The 23,848-nt window shown below is 49.5% G+C and overlaps 1 protein-coding gene across 1 annotated transcript; it reads left to right on the top strand.

Annotated features, from left to right (window-relative positions):
* The first annotated feature begins 549 nt into the window (after positions 1 to 549).
* COPZ1 (COPI coat complex subunit zeta 1) lies at positions 550 to 21,791 on the top strand. Its single transcript, XM_004583147.3, has 9 exons — positions 550 to 738; positions 14,457 to 14,525; positions 15,756 to 15,837; positions 16,481 to 16,572; positions 17,492 to 17,547; positions 19,125 to 19,202; positions 19,307 to 19,358; positions 20,567 to 20,605; positions 21,391 to 21,791. The coding sequence occupies exons 1-9, from the start codon at positions 721 to 723 to the stop codon at positions 21,436 to 21,438; spliced, it is 534 nt and encodes a 177-aa protein (XP_004583204.1). The 5' UTR covers positions 550 to 720; the 3' UTR covers positions 21,439 to 21,791.
* Positions 21,792 to 23,848: the final 2,057 nt, after the last annotated feature.

The raw sequence follows: 23,848 nt of genomic DNA, 5'->3' as shown, positions 1-23,848 counted from the left end.
CTCTCTGGTCTCCACAGCTCCAACATGCGACTTCGACGTTGAACCAAAGGAAATCTGTTTTGGGAGGTTTTTTTTTGTTTGTTTGTTTCTTATTCATCCGTGGGGCCTGCCAAAGCCAGCACTTCACCTGCGGGACCTTGTGGTTCTGCGCTCCGGGTGACCTTCGTTTATCTAGTTATCTTTCGGCATCTGTCGAAACTCTAACTCTACCGGTGGGGAGACTTTCAGTGTGGATGCTGAAGACGAGTGAACTCTGCCACAGCAACCGGGGACAAGGAAGACGTAACGACGGCGGCACCGGGGACCGACCTTGACGTAGGATTTGCGCAGGCAAAGACCAAGGAGGCACAGCGCCCTCTAAAGGGAGTGCGCACTAATGAGGTCATGGTATCACGTGTCCTTAGTTCCACCAATCGGAAGTTAGCAATCGCTTCCTCTGTTCCCCATGGAAACAATCCCGCCCCACTGACCTCCTTCCCAGTAAGTCGTGAGACTTTGCCGTTTTATTGAATGTTCAAGCTGACAATCAAATACCTGCGCCCTCTGGCTGGATGGCTTGCTTCCGCTAAGCATGAGAAGACACTGATTGGTCAAGGTGGCAATGGCTAGTTTGTTCCTATCCAACGATCCTCACAAGGGGCGGGGTTTGAGTAAGACGTATGTCCAATCAGCGACGTCGTTGCTTTTGCGACTCCACGTCGGCATCAGCTGCGAGGCAAGATGGAGGCGCTGATTTTGGTAGGAGCCGGAGGGGCTGCGGAGCTGCTACCGTGGCCGGAGGGGCGGGAGTCAGGGTTCAGGCCGAGCTGGGAGGGGAAGACAGCAGCGTCTGGATGATCCTCGGGAGCCGAGGGATGTGCCGGCCCTGGAATAAGCGTGTGGCCTAGTGCCGGAGGAAGCGGAGTAGGGGAGAGGGCTCCGAGTCTGTGCGAAATTGAGGGGAATACACGGCTCCCAGCACACTTAGGGTCGCAGGCGTGCTGGTTAGGTTTGCTTCGGCTGCCCTTTGACTTCTCAGCCTCGTGAGTGACGTCCTAATTTCTGCCGAAACCTCCACATTCGCCTCCAAATTATAAGGCTAGAATACATATTTTGTTTTCTTAATCACAGATAGCCCCCGATGGTTCTTAAAGTTTGACTTCCCATTGATAAATCCCCGTTTTAGTCCTTTCCAAGAAACTGTTTTTACTTTCGTCTCCTCATATCCCCTGTGATATCTGTCAGGATGAAGAATCAGTATTCCATCCAAGTTCTGAAATTCCTCATAGGGATAGCCTGGTTTCTTTATTCTGTTCTCCTTTTCCCAACCCCGTTTGGACTTGAGGGATTCTCAGGTAGGGTTCTCGTGCTGTTTCTCCCCCTCTGGTTATAGGAACATTGTGGTGTTTCAAGAAGTGTGTTAGCACTCTTTTTTTTTTTTTTTTTTTTTTTTTTTAAGATTTATTCATTTTATTACGGCCAGATATACAGAGAGGAAGATCTTCTGTCCGATGATTCACTCCCCAAGTGAGCCGCAACGGGTCGGTGCGCGCAGATCCGAAGCCAGGAACCCGGAACCTCTTCCGGGTCTCCCACGCGGGTGCAGGGTCCCAATGCATTGGGCCGTCCTCGCCTGCTTTCCCAGGCTACAAGCAGGGAGCTGGATGGGAATTGGAGCTGCCGGGATTAGAACCGGCGCCCATATGGGATCCCGGGGCTTTCAAGGCGAGGACTTTAGCTGCTAGGCCACTGCGCCGCCGGGCCCTGTGTTAGCACTCTTATCTAGAGGCTACTTTTCGTGTGCTCCAACAAAATATCTGTTACCTTTTCTTTGGAACTGGACCAAAGCATCTATTTGAAAAGTCGTCTGTCTTAAATTGGAAGGTTTGTGTGTGTCTGTGTGTACAGGTCTAGGAATTTAGTGACCAGCCCTGTACAGTCTCTCTCTCTTCTAAGAAGCTTTCTCTTCTATTCTGGTCCTCACCAGGTAAAAGAGAGTCATAGGCTTTAATTCACCTTTTAAAATAGCCACGATAAAATTTATTCTCATGGTATGGGTTCTTAAGCTCAAAAGCTTGAAGTTTGGAGTGTTTTCTGTAGCAGGTGGGCTTTGAGTTTTCTTAGCCAGGTAGTAGCCTAGGATAGGGTCTAGAGAATTGGATTCTTTGGAAGTGTTTAGACTGCTCCATACGTACGTTTAGAAGGAAGTCTTCTGGGCCTGGCTAAACAGCTCAGTGGCTAAATCCTCGCATTGCAACCACTGGGATCAGATGCCATATGTACACCAGGCAGTTCTACATCCCACCCAGCTCCCTGCTTGTGGTCTGGGAAAGCAGTGGAGGATGGCCCAAAGCCTTGGGACCCAGTACCCATAAGAGAGACCCAGGATGTGAACCGTGCCCATGTGGGATCCCCGTGCATGTAAGGCGAGGACTTTAGCCGCTAGGCTACTGCGCTGAGCCCTAGTCCTCCACTTTAACCTGTGCTTAAGATGCCGCTTTCACAGGCTGCTAATTTGACCAGATGCCCTGGACTTGACTGGGGCAGGTCTTGTGGGTTATCAGGTTAAGCTGCCACCTGAGATGCTGGCATCCTGTAGTGGAGTGTGGGTTCCAGTCCCAGCCTACACTGCCTTCAATCCAGCTCCCTGCTGATGTGTCTGGGAAGGCAGTGGATGATAGCCCAGATGCAATTCCTGGTTTCTGTCTGGCCCAACCCTGGCCATTGCAGCTATTTGAAGAGTGAGCCAGTGTATGAAAGATGGATCTCTAGCTCTGTCACTCTGCCTTTCAAATAGATAAAATAAATCTTAAAAAAGGAGCAACGAATTATTTATCAAGATTAAGTTTTGATTTCCTCATCCTTCCAGACCAAGTCTATCTGGTGTTACTGTGGATACTCTCTTTTTTTTTTTTTTAAGATTATTTATTTATTTATTGGAGAGGCGGATATACAGAGAGGAGAAGAGACAGAGAGGAAGATCTTTCACCTGAGCGCATCGGCTGAAGCTGAGCCAATCCAAAGCCAGGGAGCCAGGAGCTCTTCCCGGTCTCCCGTGTGGGTGCAGGGTCCCAAGGATTTGGGCCGTCTTCAACTCCTTTCCCAGGCCACAAGCAGGGAGCTGGATGGGAAATGGGGCTCCCGGGGTTAGAACCGGCAACCATATGGGATCCTGGCGCATGCAAGGCGAGGACTTTAACCACTACGCTATCATGCTGGGCCCTCTCTCGCTCGCTCGCTTTTTTTTTAACCTCTGCAACATACAGAATTGTCACTTCAACAACTAACACTTTCAGTTATAGAAAACGTTTTTCTTGGGGGCAACAGGTGTCAGTGCTATGCTAGTCTCTCAAATTCTTGGGTATTTAACATTTTTCTTCATCTGTGTGAGCTCTTTTCAACATTTTTTTTTTTCTCTTTACAATTTCGTTGACTTCCCATACGGTTCGGGTCCCAGCTGCTGCACCTCCGACCCAGCTCCCTGCTAGATGACCTCCCTGAAGATGACCTAAGTGTTTGGGGCCCTGCCACCCATGTGGGAGACCAGAACACAGCTCCTGGTTCCTAGCCCAGCCCAGGCTGTTGAAGCCATCTGGGCAGTGAACCAGCAAATAAGATTGTCTTTCTCCCCACCCTCCACTGCTTCTATCCACTTCTCTCTGTAACCCTGTCAAATAAATAAATCTTTTTGAAAAAAAAATCATCCTTTTGTATTTACAATTAGAATTCAACCTTCTTTGGGAGAAGTGAGAGAACAACAATTACATAATTTCTGTATTCAGTGGTTCAGGTGAGAAACCTTGAGAATCAGGTGATTTTTCCTAATTCTTCTTATAACCCTCAAAATGAACCTGCAAGATTTTATTCCGTTTTTTATTCTACATTCTACTTTCCCCACTACTTGTTTTGTATCTCATTCCCTCCTTCATCTGGTCAGTGGCATTTTCTGATGTCTGTTATGAGAATGTGAGGAATACCTGAATCTTACTTGCAGCCTTCGGTGAACCAGAGCTTACTGTGCCCAGGTAGGATGTAACGAGCTGTTACTGAGGCAGAACAGGCTCCTGCAGGCTTCCTCCTTTCACATTTTTATCTCTGGGAAAATGTGGTCAAAGCATGTTCTTCTGTCCTTACCTCTACGTGGTATACAGCTGTAGGATCTTTTTTTTTTTTTAAAGATTTATTTATTTGATCACAAAGTCAGATATACACAGAGGAGGAGAGACAGAGAGGAAGATCTTCCGTCCGATGATTCACTCCCCAAGTGAGCCACAACGGCCGGTGCGCGCCGATCCGAAGCCGGGAACCAGGAACCTCTTCCGGGTCTCCCACACGGGTGCAGGGTCCAAAAGCCTTGGGCCGTCCTCCACTGCTTTCCCAGGCCACAGGCAGGGAGCTGGATGGGAAGTGGAGCCATCGGGATTAGAACCAGCGCCCATCTGGGATTCCGGGGCGTTCAAGGCGAGGACTTCAGCCGCTAGGCCACGCCGCCGGGCCCAGCTGTAGGATCTTGAGAAGGGCAGGGTAAGTAAGAGGGGTTCCAAAGAATTCGTTCTAATTTTGAAAACTTAACGAACAACCATAGGTTTTCTTCATTTAGCTACTTTACAATGGATCACATTTTAAAAACTGTGTATGTTTATTTGAAAGGCAGAGACAGCTGATGAAAGAGAGACAGGGCCCAGTGCAATAGCCTAGCAGGTAAAGTTCTTGCCTTGTATCTGCTAGGATCCCATATGGGTTCTGGTTCCGTCTCAGCTGGTTCCCATCCAGCTCCCTGCTTGTGGCCTGGAAAAGCAGTCGAGGACAGCCCAAAGCCTTGGAATCCTGTACCTGTGTGGAGACCTGGAGGAAGTTCCCGGCCCCTAGCTTCGGATTGGCTCTGTTCCAGCTGTTACAGCCAGTTGGGGAAGTGAACCAGCTATGGAAGATCTTTCTATCTGTGTCTCCTTCTTTCTGTGTGTCTGCCTTTCCAGTAAAAATAAATAAGTCTTGAAAAAGAGAGAGAGAGAGACATCTTTCATTTGCTGGTTCACTCCTCAAATGCCTGTAGTAGCAGGGTTGGGCCAGGCTGACATTAGGAGCCCAGAACTCCCTCAGCGTCTCCCATACAGTTGGCAAGAACCCCAGTACTCCAGCTGTGTGCTGCCTCTGAGGATGGGCATTAACAAGGAAGCTGGAGTCGAAGTGGAGCTGAGACTGAAGCCCAGGTGCTCTGCTATGGGACACAGGGATCCCAAGCGATGTCTTAACTGTGTCCTCCACTTATGCTTCCCTCCCTGCACCTTATTTCCTTCTTGGATGACGTGATCCATCCCCACTTAGCTTCCAGGCAGGCTTTCAAGTCTTGTCATCTCTGAGGGAGAAGACCCTCTGTCCTTCAGTCCTCAAGGCTGCCTAAGTGGCTGTCTGCCTGCTGGACACAGCTTTCTCTCACCTGCCATGCCTGCCTGTTTTCCCCTTTTCTTTATTTTTTTTTTTTTTAAAGATTTATATATTTTATTACAAAGTCAGTATACAGACAGGAGGAGAGACAGAGAGGAAGCTCTTCCATCCGATGATTCACTCCCCAAGTGAGCCGCAACGGCCGGTGCTGCGCCGATCCGAAGCCAGGAACCAGGAACCTCTTCCAGGTCTCCCACGTGGGTGTAGGGTCCCAAAGCCTTGGGCCGTCCTCCACTGCTTTCCCAGGCCCGTTTTCCCCTTTTCAATTGTGCATGTGAAGAGATGTCTGCGGGTCACCCCTCTCCATTCATAATCTTCAGGGTAATGACTTAGCCCTTTCCACCCTTCCCCCTTTACTTTTTTTTTCCTCCCTCAAAGCTTAATTATTCCAGCAGTTTGGATCCTTAAATCTTTGTACGTAGGTTTCATTTTTGCTAATCCTCTCTGGATTTGCCTTCTGAGTACTTTTCCAGTGCTTCGCAGACTAGACTTAGAATTCTACCCTTTCTCACTCCTTAATATTTCATCCTAAAACAATGACAAGATCCTGAAATTCTAAACCACATTCAAAAGTCAGGCCATCCAAAGTGCCTAAAGTACTGGTATAAACAGGGGAGGAAGCTGGGCAGAATACATTGATGACTCCTAAAGGTTGATCCTGCTCAATGGCCTTTGCTTCCTGAATCATCTTAATGGGGGCTTTTGTTAAATTCCTTTGGCACTAACAGTAGAAGTACTTGGCCTAAATGCCCCCTCCCTCTGCTCTGGGCAAAGGTATCAATTACATTAAGCCCCCAAAGCACTCCCATCTCGTGCCTGGCAGTCCCCTGTGCTCCTCTCCCAGCTGCGCCCTTGCTGGTGCCTGGCCCCTCCATTTCGTTAGGAGAAGCAATCTCCTCATTCCTGCACTGTGGAGATATATTTCTCAGCTAGGGCGCGCCTTGCCAGCACTGCCCCCGGTAAGGTCCCCGGCAGCCATAAAAATTTTTATTGTGATTATGTTGGTGTCGGGGTGTCCATCTGGGTTATTGCACACCTAGTTTAATTGATTGAAGTTTAATTTATTGACACTTCAAATTAAATGATCAGAATAAACTGTGCTGTTACTCTGGCCGGCTTGTTTTAATGGTTGATTGCTGGAAGCAGACCTTAGCTTGAACTAAAACCCCCAAAGAGCAATTGATGCTGCTTCTAACTCTCCCCATGCCTTGCCCTCCAAGAAGACCTCGTTATAGATTTCCGACGTATTTATATATATTTTTTCCCCTCTCCTTCACTGTGGTGGGAAAGAGTTGGTCCCTGGCAAGGTATAAATTACATCAAGGGTCTAGGGGAGCTGTCACATGGTCAGAAGAGAAGGAGGGGGCCTTCCGCATGAGGAAAACCAGACCCTGGAGGAGCTGGGTCTTCCCTGGAGGTGAGGGATGGATGCAATTATCCAGATATTGGAGGGCACCCGGTGGCAGTTTGAGGGTCATTTTCATCTCCATACTTGCTACTGTTTGTTTACTGGCATGACTTGGGCAGAGTTGGGTGTCAGCAAGAAAACCAGTTGTGGAAAAGGGAACCAGAATAGGTACATAAACAGTCAGATCTCTACCTCACTACTTGTGGTGGAAGAATTGGAAAGAGGGAAGGCACATGCCACAAGGTAGCCAGCCGATGGGTGGCTTGAGAGCCTGCATCCCCAAACACTATTAGCGGATGCTCTGCTGGAGGGACCCTGCCACATTCTGCCACCCTTCCGCCCCCTTTGGGGCAGGGTAGGTTGTCTCCTATACCACGTGCCCAGAGGGATCTCACCTGCTATTAAATTCCACAGCCTGTGCACCTCTTCTGGTGTTTGAGCACACCCATGTCTTCAAGAGCTTCCCTCTATTGTGTGACATCAGCCATTGAAGCTGAAGCTGCACTTGAAGCCCGCCTCCTTATCTGGCTTCTCCACTTTCTCCCTGGCTGGGCTGGCATCCTCATCCACAGCCAGTTGGTCTGGCTAGTGCTGTGAACCACTCATCTCCCAGTTCTTGTCTAGCGAGTGGTGTGGTTTTGTTTTTGGTTTTTGTTTTATTGTTGTTGTTTTTTAATTGGAAAGGCAGATAAACAGAAGGAGGTACAGAGAGAAAGATCTTCCATCCACTAGTTCACTACTCAAGTGGTTGCAATGGCTGGAGATGAGCTGATCTGAAGCCAGGAACCAGGAACTTCTTCTGGGTCTCCACACGGGTGCAGGGTCCCAAGGCTTTGGGCTGTCCCTGATATTTTTGGAAAGTCAGATTTACAGAGAGGAGATACATCCATCTGATGATTCACTTCCCAAGTGGCCACAATGGCCAAAGATGAGCCGATTCGAAGCCAGGAACCAGGAGCTTCTTCTGGGTCTCCCACATAGGTGCAGGGTCCCAAGATCTTGGGCCATCCTCCACTGCTTTCCCAGACCGTAAGCAGGGAGCTGGATGGGATGGGAAGGGAAATGGAGCAGCTGGGACACGAACCAGTGCCCAGAGGGGATCATGGTGGATGCAAGGCCAGGATTTAGCCACTAGGCTATAGTTTTGAGCTTGAACCCGGGACCAGAGGAAAGGAGGGCCTTCTGCCTCAGGGTGTGATTTGGAGCAGAGACTCACAGGTGGACACAGAAGCTGTCAGTTCACACTCCCAGAGGCCTTTCATTTCAGGAGCAGATATGGGGAAGCAGTGGGCCCAGAAACGAATTTCTTTCTGTTTGGGTTTCTGTTGCTGCTGTTGTTGTTTTTTTGTTTTTGTTTTGTTTTGTTTTGCTGAAAGATAAGTGCTACCACAGTGGCCCAGGCGGAAAGTGCCTCTGTTGTCTCAGCTTTGAAAGATGGTCTGGTTTCTGCTTGTCCAGTTCGTCATCCCAGCGGTGTTGCTTGGCGCCTCATTTCTGGGACTCTAACTGCCAGGATAGTTGATGAATTTGGAGCTTTGACCTCTGGGTAAAAAATTCCATAGCAGGTGGGCATTCTACATTTTAAGAAAGGGCCTGAGCCTTTGCTTTCCTTGAAAAGTGTGGGGCTTGGTTACCAGTGTCCTGCCCATTCTTGTCACCAAATCTAGTGGCTGCAAGTGGGAGAAGTATGCTGCTGGCCTCTACTCCCCCTGCTGGCTGTGTAGGTTTTCTCAATTATATTTATTAATTTATGAAGGCCACACACTTACTGAAGTCGTTACTGGATGCAAGGCAGAGGAAGGGGGCTGATTTACAAAGGTATCACTCATTGCCGCTGTCTCCTCACCCCCTTCCCACCCCGTCTTTTTTATCTTAAAGAAAGAAACTTGTTTAATTCTGAAGTAGAGTCTCTGAACTCATAAAATCATAAAAATTTGAGAATGTGTATTTTGCAGGGTCCAAGGCCCATAGATCTCAGAAGCTTATCAGCAGAGTCTGCTGTAACTCAAAAAAGGTATTAACCTTAACTGATCTAGGTCAAGCCTCTCATTTCTCTGATGAGGAACTGAATCTAAGAGAAAGGGAGAGCGGGCGTTAATGGCTAACCCAGGAGTTTCGAGGCATTTTCGATAATGTCAGGGTTCTCGGCTGGTGTGCTTTTCATATTTTGTATTTATACAGCATCAGAAGATCCTGGCTGTCTCCTGCCATCATTTCTTCCTAAGACACATGTTATTTCCTCCTCATAATCAATATTTGGTCTTGTGTCAGCTGGGTAATGTTCTGTGCTGCCAGTGGTTCCTCATCTTCCCTGAACTGTGCTTGGATCGAATCTGGCCGGTGAAAGCAGCTCCTCCTTGTCACAGCCTTTAGTTAATCACCCCCACCCCTTCTGAAGTCCATGAGCTTACTGCTGGCAAACTGGAGCTCTTAACGCCACAGCAGCTTTTCATTTTTAAAATGTTGGCACCGAGTCAGGGAGCAAAACGCCTGCTTAGCCGTGTGAAATCTGAAAATTCATCCTTCTAGTTTTTACTGTCTTGCTTTGACTTTATAAATAGGAGTGAGATAAGTGCTTCTTGATGCAGTTGCTGCAGGTACCCTCTCTTGGAGGGGGCCCTTGGGGTTTCTTTTTAAGTTGGGAAGGAAGAACTTTCAGAAATCTCAACCAGATTCTTTCTTATGCTTTCAGTTGTGGATCAGGTCTTCTAGCTCCATAAAGGCTTCTTGGTTTTGTTCCCACTGACAGAAATAAGCACATTTCCCAAATATCTTGTCTATGTGCTTCGAACACTATTCCCCCAGGTTTTTGGTGACACAGCAAGATCTTACCCAGTAGTGTTCTCTTACTGCATGCATTATGAGTGGACTCTTTCTTTCAGAGTCCCTTTCTACCTGTTTGACTTTCAAGACAAGCTTTTCACCTGAAGCTGCCTTTTAAATACTTCTGCGGATGAAAATTCCCCAGGAAGCTGCAGGTCATCGCGAGGGCCCACAGGGGGCAGCACTAGGAGCGACTCCTTCCCTCATCCTCTTTATATTGGAGAAAGGGTTCTTTCTGGAAGATGCTGATGTCTTTCACCAGGCTTCAGAAGCCCCTGGTTGAGATCAAAGGCTCGTTGGCAGCCGCCTGGTTGCTTGTTTGATAATGTTTCAGCTGTCCTGAGGAGTGCATTCTATTGTTCTTGATAATCAAAACATACATGAAACTCGGTCCCAGCCACCGAGCCTCCCACCAAGCAGCCTGCCTATACATCATTCCTAGGCGCCATTAGCATTTGAGGTGAAGTTCTGTTTTACACTCAGGCTGTGGCTCTCCGAAAGTCAGTGCATCACAGAACTTTGTCTCGAAAGCTTTCTAGCAGCTGCCCATTTTGGGAGTGGGAGGGAAGAATAGGCATTTAAAAAAAAAAATGGCCCAGAGCTTGTAGAGTCTTTCTCAGCAATCAGCCTTTAATATGTTACAAGGTCACACCTGGTCTATTGTCCAGGAAACCCACTTCTTAGTAGCTGAGAGTTATTTATAAACCTGCCCTTTGCAAAAAACTTAAAATGCAATTTCATTACCAGTAATGGCTTCTGGGGCCTTTAAACTGGCTGGTTTTATAGCACCAGGGAAACTTCTGCCCTGCGCCTCTCCTGAGTGGTAAGGGCCCCAGGCTGAAGTGGAACCAGCTGCAGACAGGAGGTGGCAGGAGAAGTAAAGGAGAAGTTGTGGGCTGCAGCTGTAGCAGGGCAGAGGAGCAAGGCAGCCTTTCAGCTCTTGGCCCAACTTCGCAGCTTTGTTCCTTTGGAAGTTGGCAATGAGCAGTTTTTTCGGTGGTGCCTTCTTTCCTCTTTCAGTCAAAATTGGTCTTCTGCCTCACCTTCCTTAGCTTGCCTTTGATCTTTCCCAGGAAAATCCAGGGCTTCTGTTTTCCGTGACGGTACCTTCCAGGAAGCCAAGGGAAGGAGGCAGGAGTGGGAACAGCACCAGGGATGTGTTTCCTCTTTGGCTGGCATGGCTGCTTGGGGACTGGCAACCTGTCGGCCACAGAGCATGACTCTCCCTCTCTCAGCTGGCTAGTGACCATTAGGGCTTGGCTTTTCTTTGGGTTTTTGTTCCTTCCAGGTATGGCAGACTGTGGTTGCGAGAACCAGTTACCTATGCCAGATCAGTTTAAGCCAACAGACCGCTTTCTAAGGTTGCTGTGAATGTAAGTAGACTAAGAAAGCCAAAGATTTCCAGGGGAAAAAGCTTTAGGAAAAGTTATTTGCTTCTCGTTGTTGTAGGATTTATTTATTTGGAAAACAAAATGACAGAAAGATGAGAGAGAGAGAGAGATCTTCTGTCCCTGGTTCATTCTCCCAAATGGTTGCAACCGTCAGGACAGAGCCAGGTGGAAGCCAGGAGCCAGAAATTCTATCTGGGTCACCCACATTGATGACAGGGGCCTAATCACTTGGGCTATCATCTGATGCTCTGTCAGGAATATTAACAGGGAACTAGATCAGAAGCAGAGTAGCTGGGACTGGATCCATTACACCCACCCCAATTACCCTCCCATTAAGGAAACTATTGTGTATCCCTTTTGGCAAATTGAGGATCCAGGTTGATGTAGAACTGAGCCTGCTTTATGGGAATATCTGTGAGGAGTTAGGAGAGCTGCTTTTTATTTGTGGCTTTTCTTTTTTTTTTGTGGCTTTTCTTTTTTTTTTCTTTTTTTCTTTAGATTTTTTATTATTATTGGAAAGCCGACATACAGAGAGGAGGAGGAGAGACAGAGAGGGAGATCTTCCATCCGATGATTCACTCCCCAAGTGAGCCGCAATGAGTCGGTGCGCCGATCCGAAGCCGGGAACCAGGAAACTCTTCCGGGTCTCCCACATGGGTGCAGGGTCCCAAAGCCTTGGGCCGTCCTCAACTGCCTTCCCAGGCCACAAGCAGGGAGCTGGATGGGAAGTGGAGCAGCCGGGATTAGAACCGGCGCCCATATGGGATCCCGGGGCTTTCAAGGCGAGGACTTTAGCCGCTAGGCCATGCTGCCGGGCCCGGCTTTTTTTTTTTTTAAGATTTATTTATTTTTATTACAAAGTCAGATATACATAGAGGAGGAGAGACAGAGAGGAAGATCTTCCGTCTGGTGATTCAATCCCCAAGTGACCGCAAGGGCCATGCCGATCTGAAGCCGGGAACCAGGAACCTCTTCCAGGTCTCCCATGCCGGTGCAGGGTCCCAAATCTTTGGGCCATCCTCAGCTGCTTTCCCAGGCCACAGGCAGGGAGCTGGATGGGAAGTGTAGCTGCCGGGATTGGAACCTGCACCCATATGGGATCCCGGGGCATTCAAGCCAAGGACGTTAGCTGCGAGGCCACGCCTCAGGGCCCTATTTGTGGCTGTTTTTGTCCAGACTCGCGTTCCCTCTGTTAAGCAGCAGAGTTTTGAAAGGAGTTCCTCTTGTTTTTGTTTATTCCAGAGTATAACATAGACCTTGTGGCACAGTGTGCTTGGAACGCCAACATCCCATATCTGAGTTCTAGTCCTGACTGCTCTGTTTCCTGCTAACATACTTGGAAAAGCAGCAGATTCTGGCCAAAGTCCTTGGGTTTCTGCCCCCCCCCCCACACACACACACACTGGAGACTCCATAGAGTGCCCGGCTCCTGGATTCAGCCTGGTTTAGCCAGGCATTTGGGGAGTAAACCAGCCAATGGGAGATCTCTCTCCATTGGTCATGCTGCTTTTAAGATAAATAAATCAGAAAAAATATATAGAGTGGGCATCTTACAAGGAATATTTATCAAAGGAAAGATAAAGTTGGTAGTAATAGCCCCAAAAACAGCCACACCAGAAAATATGCTTATATGTGAGAGTTTAATTTTACTATATCAAATTTTTATTCTCAAACTTCCTTTATCTCTTAATTACTCACCAAATACTGAGTGTTTAGTACATGTCACACATTGTCCTAGGCTAAATCAATGAACAAAACACAAAAATAGTTGTCCTCAAGAAATCAAATGGGGAAATCTTACATTTTCTGTCCCTTTGTTGTCAAAAGACTGGGTTTCCTGTATTTGTGTTTGGCTTTGGTTTTTTTTTGTAAGATTTATTTTTATTGGAAAGTTATATGTAGAGATGAGGAGAGACAGAGAGGATCTTCCGTTTGTTGATTCACTCCCCAAGTGGCCACAAAGGCCAGAGCTGAGCTGACCTGGAGCCTGCTCTGGGTCTCCCACGTGGGTGCAGGGTTCCAAGGCTTTGGGCCATCCTCCACTACTTTCCCAGGCCACAAGCAGGGAGCTAGTTGGGAAGCAGGAACTGACATCCTTTTGGGATCCTGTGTGCGAGAACTCTAGCTGCTAGTCTACCGTGCCGGGCCCTGTACTTGTGTTTGTAATCCTCCCATCTTCCCCTGTTCAAGCTGGGTTCTTTTCTGTGGAACCATACACCTCTTGAAGCCTCATAGGACAGTTCACCTGTATAGAGGCCACAGTTTTTGGGTTCTTGGCAATGATTTTGTATTTTTTTTCCTCCTCATTCTTGGGTCTTTGTTAAACACGTGCTCAAAGAAATGTTTGGTCTTTGTGTGGGCTGTGGTTTTCCTAAGGCCAGGAAAGAGGTAGCGGAGCAGTAGCCTCCTCTCATGGCACAGGGATATATATCAGTGGCTTGTGAAGTGATGGAATGCAGACTGCCTTCACCTTCCTCCCACAGCCGCCACGTCCCCTCCCCGTTTTCCCTAAAGTAGTTCACCCTTGCCGCTGCAGGGGTAGGGCGGAGAGCGAGCCCCTGGTCAAACCAGCCCTGGTGGAATGAGAAGCTTGCCCTGGGGACTGGGATGGTGTTTTCTGTTTTTTGTTTTAATGTAACCATGAAGGCCAAGGCTATAGATCTGTCTGAGAGCTGGTATCCTAAGCTTAGTTCTTGATGGTGAAAGAAAACCTTCTACTGCTCTCTGTCTCCAGTCTCCAGAGTGCGTTTAAGATCTCCCCCTCCCCACTTCTTAACTCCCCTAGGTGTAGTTTGGGTTTTGTGAGTTTGTTAGTGGCGGTGGCTCTTGGGGGAGTCGGGTAGCGGGGGAGAGTTTTTGGAAAATGGCTTTGTGGCTGGGTTGCATTCAGAGCTGGTGTGCCTGTGTGTGCCAGCGCACACAAATGCTCATTTCTCTCTACGCTGTGCGTGGGTGAGTTGGGGAAGGCTTGTTTTATGCCTCTGCATTGCCACTGCATTGGGACTGCAGAAACTTTCAAGTGTGCTAGGGCAATTTACTCTTTCCGAATGGCCTCGTGCAGTGCCTATTAATTAATCTGATCCCATTCCATGGCCACCTGTGCATGGGAGATCAGGGAAGGAGGGTAATTTTGAAAATAACTGTACGGTAACATTGGGAGATAATAGCTTGACCCACCTTGATGAAGCCCTGTGTGAGTGTGAGAAAATGCGTGTCTGTGGCTGCTGGGAGGCCCCTGTTGAAATGCTCCCTTCCCTCACCCAAGTGCATTCACCAGTGGTCATTTTCAGTGGGGAAAGTGAAAAATGGAGTCATGCTGAGAAAGGGGGACAGAGAGGCAGCCCAAAGGGGAGCAGGTTTGCTGGTGGTGTTGGAGTCATGGGTCTGAAGGTGTGTTCCTGTCTCTTCAGGAACCCTCCCTGTATACTGTCAAAGCCATCCTGATTCTGGACAACGATGGAGATCGACTTTTTGCCAAGGTGAGACTCTCTTTCAAATTACTTTGTGAACAGGGCAAAGACTTCTGCTGAGATTGAAATATTGGGACTGGCCCTATTCATTCACGATCCTCCATGAGACTTCTTCCATCTTATCTTGAGCACTCGAGGTCGGCCGCACATTTTAGCTGTTCCTCATGCTGCTTCTCCTCCTTTTCTTCGTAGAATGTAACCTCCTTCATCACCAGCTTCATGGCAGGGAACAGCTTTGGAACCTGAGTTCCTGAGTTGAGCAGTGTCTGGTTGTTAGAAACAGCCTGCCCATGTCCATCACCCTGACCTCTCCCCTTCTGCCCTTGCACCTTGCTGGAGCTTTTCCAGAGAATTCTGCAGTTTCAGTAGTCTAGCCCTGTGTATGTCTACAGTCATCAGCAAGTGTGTTGTTTGCCTTTCTTGCTTCCCCAGCCTTCTGGTTCCAACTTCAGGTCCATTGAAAAGCAGGAAAGATGACACCCCTCTCTGCCTCCGTGTTCTCCCTCTCATGTAGAAATTTCTTCTGTCCCTGGTGTATTAGCTCCGGGCGAGCACAGCATAAATCAATCAGCAGGTAGAGATTAGTTTAGAATTCACCAGCTGTTCCTCCCTGTAATTGGATGTAACTATGCAGGACACCTTTTGAAACAGTTATCCAGTTACAAAATGCCAGACCTGGCATAGGTCTTCAGCTGACTGCGACGGATTAGCCCCTGAAGAGCAGCACGATTTAGCAGCCTGCACCTCCGCCCCTTGCCAGGGAGAGCTTGGGAGTGGGCTCAGCGACAAGCTAGATCGCCCTGGCTCCTCTCCATTTGAAGCAAAGAAAGCAGAATTGCCTTCCTGTGAGGAGCGTTTCACAGCCAGTCACCCCCTCCCCCCTTTTCTTGAACTGTGTATAGTAGGTAAGGATCTGAAGGAAGCGGCCTGTGCTTGCAGCATTTTCTGTGTTCTGGCACTGCTCCTAGGGAGGGCTTGATGGAAGTGCTGTTGGGACAATCCTCCCAGAATACAGATGGGAGCAGAGCCTTAAACAGTAGGTGAGGTTGCTTGCGCTAGCAGCTCCTTTACACTTAACACTTGCCCACTCCCAGATTCTGCAGTCTTCCATAGATCAGTATTTCTCCCTTGCTCCAGGCCTTGCAGGAGGGAAAGGCAAATCCCAGGGCCAAGTGCACTGATCATTCTTGACTCCTAGCTCTGCTGACCCAACCCTGTGTGTCTCTTCTCTCTGACCAGTACTATGACGACACTTACCCCAGTGTGAAGGAGCAAAAGGCCTTTGAGAAGAACATTTTCAACAAGACCCACCGGACTGACAGTAGGTCATTTTCCTTCCACTGCTCCCCATGTTGGGGGGGACGTGGTGGGAAGGTGTGGCAGCAAGACTGCGGAGAAAGGGTGAAATGACTCTGCTTCCTTTCTCTTTTTTTCCCCTCCTCCCCTCATATAATAAACTCTTCAGAAATGTAATGGGGAGGTGAGTGTACCTCACGCGGGAATACCGTGCTGGAAGGTTGGCTGTTAGCTACCTGTCTAGTCCCTGGATTTATGAGCCTCACTTGACAAATTTAACTGCAGCGCTGCTTATTGTACCGCATCCATTAGGGCAGGTAAATGGAAGTCTGTAAAGGTGACCGCTCTGCGTTTTCACCTCCGAAGGAGTGACTAGTATCCTGTCTCATATACAAGTGTAGTGGGCAGAAGGGGGAGGAGGTGGCTACAGGAGAAGATACATCTAGACTCCTCCACTTGGTACTTCTCTTCTGCTTCCTCCGTACCGCTCCCCCCAATGAATAAATAAATAAATAAATAAATAAATAAATAAATAAATAAATAAATAAAAAGAACAAATCAACTCCAGTCTTTGGAGGTCATGCTAACCTGCCTGGCCTCAGCCTAAAATGGCTGCGCACCAGGCGCATGTTCTTTCTCTGCTCAGGTCACCTTTTTCCCCTCACCAGGTGAGATTGCTCTCTTAGAAGGCCTAACCGTGGTGTACAAAAGCAGTATCGACCTCTATTTCTATGTGATCGGCAGCTCCTATGAAAATGAGGTGAGAATCCCCAAGCTCTCTTTGCTGTCACTCAACTCAAGTCCTAAACCACAGGTGGGACATGGCTGCTGGCTTGGGGCTTGGGTGAGCCGGCTCCCCCTGGATTTGGACTGGGTTAATGAAGTCATCCGGGGACAGCCTTACAATGACTCAGCAGCAAGTGAATCAGCACAGAAAGAAAGTTTTTCGCCATGTACAAGACTCTGTGGTTGCTTGAATACCCTTCCCTGGGTAATGTTTTCAGGCTGCACTTCTGAGGTGTGGTTGAGATGACAGAGTGGTGATATTTGGGCTGCTTATAAAGAGTTCCTACCTGAGTTCAGCAGCACCGGGGTTGTGTGGAACACATCCATTCTGAGGGAGTCACCTGAAAAGTCCACTGGTGTAGTCCTCAGCTGCTACCTGCACCCAGAAAGTTATTTGCTGCAGAGGAGGGGACTTGTAGGAGAGTAAATTTGCAAAAATAAGCCCCCTGGGAAATTTGAGGCAAAAGTGAAAATTTGAGAGGACTGCCTCTTTGCTGATTTATATTGGCTGTAAAAGTAAGGTACAATGTTTAGAATTTGCAGGGCTTCCTTGGGTTGAAGTTACTTTTTGCTTTGTTTTGACAAGGCCTTCCTTTGACCTGCATTATTGCCTGGTTAACAAATCCTCTGCCTCAGACATCAGGTAACACAAATTGGCGAAGACATGTTGAAGACAGTTACGGGAAACTTCTAGCTGAAAGAGGCTGTGAATTGTGGGACTGTGGGCAGAATTTATTTTGTGCGAAACCACAAGTTCTGTTCCTGCTTTGCTATCAGTTTTGAGTCTGTTGAGTGCATGTGACTGGATGCTCCAGGCAGAAGGTTTTGTTTCTGTGTAGCCACTTGTTCAGGACCCTAAACTTTATCTCCCTGCCTCCTCTGTTTCCCAACAGCTGATGCTCATGGCTGTCCTGAATTGCCTCTTCGATTCGTTGAGCCAGATGCTGAGGTGAGCAGGGCTCAGTTGGCAACAGTTTGAGAGAGCAAGTAGCTGGTTCTGAGGCCCAAGGATTTCTAGGGGGTCAGGAGAGGGTTCAGGGACTTGATTTAGTTTTTGAAGCGAGGCAGATTGCCTCAGGATGGTTCAGACAGATGGGGAAGACTGGATGAAGCGCATCCCTCCCTCCTGTGCAGTGATTCCCCCCCTAAGGAAGGAGGTGGGGAGGGAGCAGAATCTTACATACTCGCCTGTCTGCTCTTGTCATTCCCAGTGGCTCTGCCCGAGAACAGAGCACCTAGAGATGCTTTCTGGGGTTCCATTCTTGACCTCAGAAATAGGGAAAGGGCAAGCACAAGGAGGTACCCCCGATGCAACATCAGTACCCAGATTGGAAGCAACACTCCTCCGTGTTTTCACTTGTAAGCCTGAGTTTTTCCCCCTCTGGAGAACAGGAAGAATGTACCTGTTACCTGCGCCTCCCAACCCACCCCCACAGCCTGCTCTGTTCTCCGTGTGGAGAGGGCAGTGGGAGAGATGGAGTCCTTGCCTGCAAACCTGAAGGCCCTGCATCTCATTCCCCTGCAGCTCCCAAGTGACCAAGTCCAGACAGTCATCCAGAGTGGAACAGCAGGCGCCCTCAGCCCCGCAGAACCAGCAGGGCGGATGGCTCAGATTTCCTCAGGAAGGGGATGATTTATTTCTTAGCCAGGTGAATGAATAGACTTCATTTTGGGTAATCTAGGGAAAGAGTCAATCTGACGATGTGACAAGTCACATGCACTAACCACCGGATCCGAGACTGCTGGACATGGACCCTGGCAGTTCCCAACTCCCTGACCCTCCCCTACTCACCATCCCCCTCCACCCTCCCCTACTCCCCACCCCCCTTTGGATCGCTTTTCAGGGCCTGAGCAGAACTGGTGCACTGCAGGGAGGGAGAGCAGAGAGGGCTTTAACAGGTTTGTCAGACCTTGAGTGCAAGCCCTGCTCCTGCCTCCTCCAGATTGAGTTTTAGCTCCGTTTACTTTTTTCCACTTACGAATGTCAGTGTTTATGAGCAATGTCATGACTAGCATCATAGTAGGTAGGAAAGAAAAGAAAGCTCTGAATAGAATCTCCCCCTGACATTCCTAATCCTTAGCAAATAAGAGTAGGAAGAGGGGGCAGCTGGCATGCTGCAATTGCCAGCATGCCATGTGAGCACTGGTTTGTGTCCCAACTGCTCCACTTCCATCCAGCTCCATGCTTGTGGTCTCCCCAAAGCCTTGGGACCCTGCACCCTCATGGGAAACCTGGAAGAAGCTCCTGGCTTTGGTTCAGCTCATCTGTGGCTATTGTGGCCACTTGGGGAGTGAACCAGTGAATGCAAATATTCTGTCTCTCCTCCTCTTTGTAAATCTTACTAATAAACATAAATCTAAAAAAAGGAAAAAGGTAGGATTTTGGAATAGAGTAGCTAGAAAGTTCTTCACCTTACATTGTGTCCATGGAGTTCTTGCAGATATTCACTTGTCTGGGATCTTGAATTCAGACAGTATCCTGGGAGTACAATCACACATGGGCTGTTTCTTCTCTTGGGGACTCAGGAAAAATGTGGAAAAGCGAGCTCTGCTAGAGAACATGGAGGGGCTCTTCTTGGCCGTGGATGAAATTGTAGATGGAGGGTAAGTGCTCTGGGGTGAGAGGGTGTGTAATGTCCTGTACCCTGAGCACCCTAAAGCTGATGCAGCAGGAAAGAGCAAACCATCACCTGCCTTTGTCTCTGCAGGGTGATCCTAGAGAGCGATCCTCAGCAGGTGGTACACCGGGTGGCATTAAGGGTAAGCAAGAGTGTGTTTCCCTGTATCCCCTCCCAACCCCCATCCACTCATAGATGCCCCCCCCCCCCGGACCAGAGCTGCTGAATCTGTCCCAGGATTCATCTCATCGAATCCGTGCAACCTTCTTCCCTTTCCTCACTATCCCATAGGAAGGTTGCGGGAGCAGCTTGCTTCTCCCCTGGAACCTAGCAGCCCATAGAGTCTTTGTGCAGTTGACAGTTAATACAGACTTACTGAACGAGCAATGAAATAAGAGAAATTGATAGTCTTGCTTCTGAGGCTATAAAGGATGGAAGTTTAGCTTCCTCCTTCTGTGGGGACGGCCCCATCATTGGAGGCAGAGGAGTGTCTACTTTGTCAAAGACTTGCATAACTAAGGCTAAACCTTCTGCATCAGGATGGTACCCGCTTGCCAGAACCTTGTCTCACTTGGGCACTAGGGATGCCAGGAAGGGGCCTCTGAGTTAACCCCAGGAGGTTGTGGATTTTCTGGGGAGATACTAGTGGGTTCAGAGGGAGCCCACCAGCAGCATGCTGCGGGGCTAGAGATGGATGAGCAGGGCACATCTCCATGTTCACAAGATGTCCCGGGTCTGACCTCCACAGAGTGAAAGCTGACAGTGCCGGGTAATGGGAAATCTTCTCCCTTAACTGCCGTGGGCTCCATTTGCATAGTTTAATCTTCTCCTCCAACATATGTCTCTGAGTGGCAAGAGAGAGGGGCCCCCCACGCCCCCCTTCTCCTGCTCAGGCTGCTGCTGCAGCAGTTGATTTCTTCAAATTAACATGCTGTCGTTACCCATCAGGCCTTGCGGGATCCATTAAACTGCCCCTGGCTCCCCCTCATCCTTTGCCTGACGATATTGATATTCAGGGAAGGTCTTCTCAGACCAGGGAATCAAGTTCCCCACCCCCAGGTTGAGGGAGTTGAGGATCACATAACGTGCTGATGACTTGGGGTGGAATAAATCTTTTTAAGACGACTTCCTGCCTTGAAGCAGAGGATGGATGGAATGACACTTCTGTGTCCCTGGTCCCTGTGGCCAAGTAAAACCATGGCTGTACTCGTCCCTGGGAGGGACTTGAGGTTTAGGGCATTTGCCCTTCGCTTCCATTGGAAGGAGTACCTCGTGGGTCCCCACTCCCAGCCTCCCGTCAGGTCATCCCCCAGCTTTCTGCCACACTAAATGCTTCTCTCTGGGTCACAGGGTGAAGATGTCCCCCTGACGGAGCAGACTGTGTCTCAGGTATGACTTGGTCCCTTCTCTCTCTGGAAGGATGGGGTCCCTAAAGAGGCCTGCCTCCCAGCCCACCCACCAAGTCTGGCTGAGTGTCAGATGGAAGGCACATCATCCTTGGCTTCCTCTCACCCCAGAGTTGAGACCCTATAGCCAAATGCTCCCTACCTGACTCCTGAATCTTCTCCCAGTTTCCTTGTGAGTGGTGGCTGTCAGGCTTGCTCGGTACCCTTCAAACCCTTGCTGCCTGATGCCACTTTCTATGATTTATTCCCCAGCAGAGGCTTGCCTTAAGCAGATGGTCTGTGTGTGTGCACACACACTCTCTCTCTCTTATTATGCAAATGAGGCCTACGCTGGAACTGCCTATCCCAGAATGTGTGGGTTCTGCAGATCATCCTGCTACCGTGACTGCAGATAGCTGGTGTACCTGACGGGCTGGGGCGGGGAGTCTGTTTTCTGCTCTCTGGGAATTCTCCCCAAGAAGTCCATATGGATGTGAGACATACCCTCTTTAACACATGCCCAGTAACCCCCAGTTTGTTCTCTCTGATCCTAGGTATATACCTCTTCTCTCTTCATCTCCACAGTGGATTTAAAATTTTTTCGAATCTCCCAAACTGACAACTCTCTAGGGCCTTAAAGAGTTTCCTCCCATTCCTCTCTCCTTGGGGATTTTCTATTCCCCGCTCCACCAGCCCCCAATGTTTCTAAGGACAGGGAAGGAGATCCCTTCCTGCTCCCCACCCCTGCCCCTCAGCAACCTGCCCTCAGTGCTCTCCTTGCCTCTGCAGGTGCTGCAGTCGGCCAAAGAGCAGATCAAGTGGTCGCTCCTCCGGTGAAGACCCCACCGTCCCTGGCTCCTCACCCCTCAGAAACTCCACATGGCTGCTGTGACTTCTCCAGTCCCCGAGCGATGCTGTCAGGGTCACCTCAGGGATCACAAGGGATCCTTCAGTCTCCACCTTCTCTGTGGCTGGCTCCTACTCCTCCAACCCTCCTGTGCACATCCCGTTCCTTCTCCTTCTAAAATCCCGCCAGCAGGCCTGGAGGCCAGGCAGGGGACACGCCTGTCACCTTTCTGGAAAGAATGCTCCCGCGCTGTCCTGACCTTCCCCCCCATTCCCGGCGTGTTCTGCTCAACTCCCTGCATCCTTTGCTGTACATGCTGCTCAGATCAAAGCTGGAGAAGGAATGTGCTGCGTGCTTTCCTCCCTTGGCCGTCACCCAGCTCTCGTCTCCACCACCTGGATAGACTGTCGGGGCGGGGAAGAAGAGCTCCCTCCTACACATAGCCTTCCACTTGTTTTCTCCCCTTCGTGCTTGCTGCTCAACCTTCTGCCCTCGTCAAGAGGTTGGGAGGGGACAGAGTGCAAGAAATAGTGACAGGAGATTTTACTGGAGAGGGCTTGTAAAATTCATTCTTGACAGCAGACCTGGCATACAAGCCTCAAAGCTGCCTGTGACCCATCGTAGTGGTGTTCGTGGGAGTGTTTTCCCATCCCCCAGGCATCTTTAAGGCTCCACCACTACTGCCCATGGTGTCTGTCCGACTTGTCCCTCTGTGCATTGCAGCAAAACCAGGTGCAGGAACTCAAATTCCACTGTAGTCTAGGGGAGAAGAAATGTGCAGAACTGCACGAAACAGAACACCAGACTTAGGCCTCTAGGCTCTGTCAGCCCCTGAGTTTTCCATAGGCATTTGCTGCTCAGCCTGGGTTCTGTTTCTGCTGCCCTGCCTTGGCCTTGGATCTGAGCTGTAGGTCTGGGCTACCCGCCTCACTTCCCCTAGAGAGAGGGGCCTTTCCTTTGGGATTGGGTTTCCCCAGGGAGGCAAGGGTAGAACTCTAATCTTATCCTTCCCCGTGACCCAGAGTTTCTATACCCAGTCTTTACAAACCTTCCTGAGACTTCAATGTTCTGCCCCATCTACTAACTGCCAACTGCAACATGCTGTTAACTGCAACGTGGCAGTGAGGCAGATAACTGGGCATCTTTGTGTCAAAGTGTCTGGAGTCCAGAAGCTAGCCAGCCACCTTCGTGTCCCGTTCCATGCAAAGAGGAATAAACCCAGTTTCTTTTTCCAAACTGCCTTTGTATGATGCTTCATTCCTCTTTTTTTGGCAGGCCTCCGATCTCCCCAGCACCCCCTCATTCCCTATCTTATAATATTTCTTCCCTCCTGCCTCAGAGACTCCCCAGCAATCTCCTGTTTCTGCACGTCTCCCCCATCCCATCCTTCCACCCCCAATCCCTAATTTACGGGACTGTTTGCTTGCTTGGCATCTCCCAGTCCCCTTGCCTGGAAATTGGCGCCAGGGGTAGGGTGGGGCTGGTATTTTCTCAGTGGGAGTCTCAGGGAACCAAGTTCTCCCCCCACCAACTCCCCCAAAGCCAGCTGCCTGCTCCCGCCTCAGCCATTAGTAACCGGGAGACGCGCACCTGCGTGGGGGCTCTCCTCTAGGCCCTGCTCCCTTCCTGCGCCTCCCACTCCTGCTCCACAACGGCGCTGAGCGGGTTATTTATCGGAGCCAGCACTGCTCCAGAAGGTCAGGACGGTGGTGTAAATAACCTCTTCTCGCCATTTCCCCGTCCCTCCAGAGCCTGCTCCTTTCCCCCTCCTCCACCTTTATTCGCACAAATGAATGTGGCTGGGCTGGCGCAGAGCCTGGCCCTGCATCTTAATGGGGCGGTGAGCTCACAAGATGGATTTAGCTGGGGTTTTATGGTTGCCGCGGCGACAGGAGAATGCTTTGGTTTTCTTTGCCCCTTCCTCTGCAGGATTTTAAGGGGGGGTGAAGGGAGTGTGGGGGGCCCTCCTCTCTGCTGCGGTTTGAAGGGTCTCCTTCGCAGTCACCTCTACAGCACATAGAACAGGCCTGCAGTTGCAGGGTTAAGCTAGATGCCAAATTAGCTCCTCTGATAGAAAAGCTCCAGGGCAAGGTGACAGAAGTGCAGCGGGAAACAGCATCCTCCAGTCTCGCCTGCTTGTCTATGGAAACCTGAAGAGACTGTGAGGCGCCTGTGCCCAGGACTCCTCAGAAGCTAGGAACATGCCTGGGTGTGTCAGGACTGACTGTGGCCCCACACTGAAAGTTGGGGTCCAGGGTTATGGATGTAAGCTTAGGTATCACCATCTTCCGGCCTGCTCCTCATCTTCCTACTCAACTCCCAGCACCACCCTGGGGTGCAGCAGAATTACTTCCATAGTTGGAAGGTGGCGGCCAGTGATGACGTGGACCAGTACAGTTC

This window comes from Ochotona princeps, chromosome 15, assembly GCF_030435755.1.
Source record: "Ochotona princeps isolate mOchPri1 chromosome 15, mOchPri1.hap1, whole genome shotgun sequence".
Taxonomy (NCBI): Eukaryota; Metazoa; Chordata; class Mammalia; order Lagomorpha; family Ochotonidae; genus Ochotona; species Ochotona princeps.
This window is presented reverse-complemented; position numbering and strand designations above follow the sequence as displayed.

What these genes read in the sequence shown, in the direction of transcription:
- COPZ1 (XM_004583147.3), top strand. An exon ending in GAGATCGACTTTTTGCCAAG is followed by an intron (nt 14,526 to 15,755) that starts GTGAGACTCTCT and finishes CTCTCTGACCAG; the next exon opens with TACTATGACGACACTTACCC. An exon ending in TCGTTGAGCCAGATGCTGAG is followed by an intron (nt 17,548 to 19,124) that starts GTGAGCAGGGCT and finishes TTGGGGACTCAG; the next exon opens with GAAAAATGTGGAAAAGCGAG.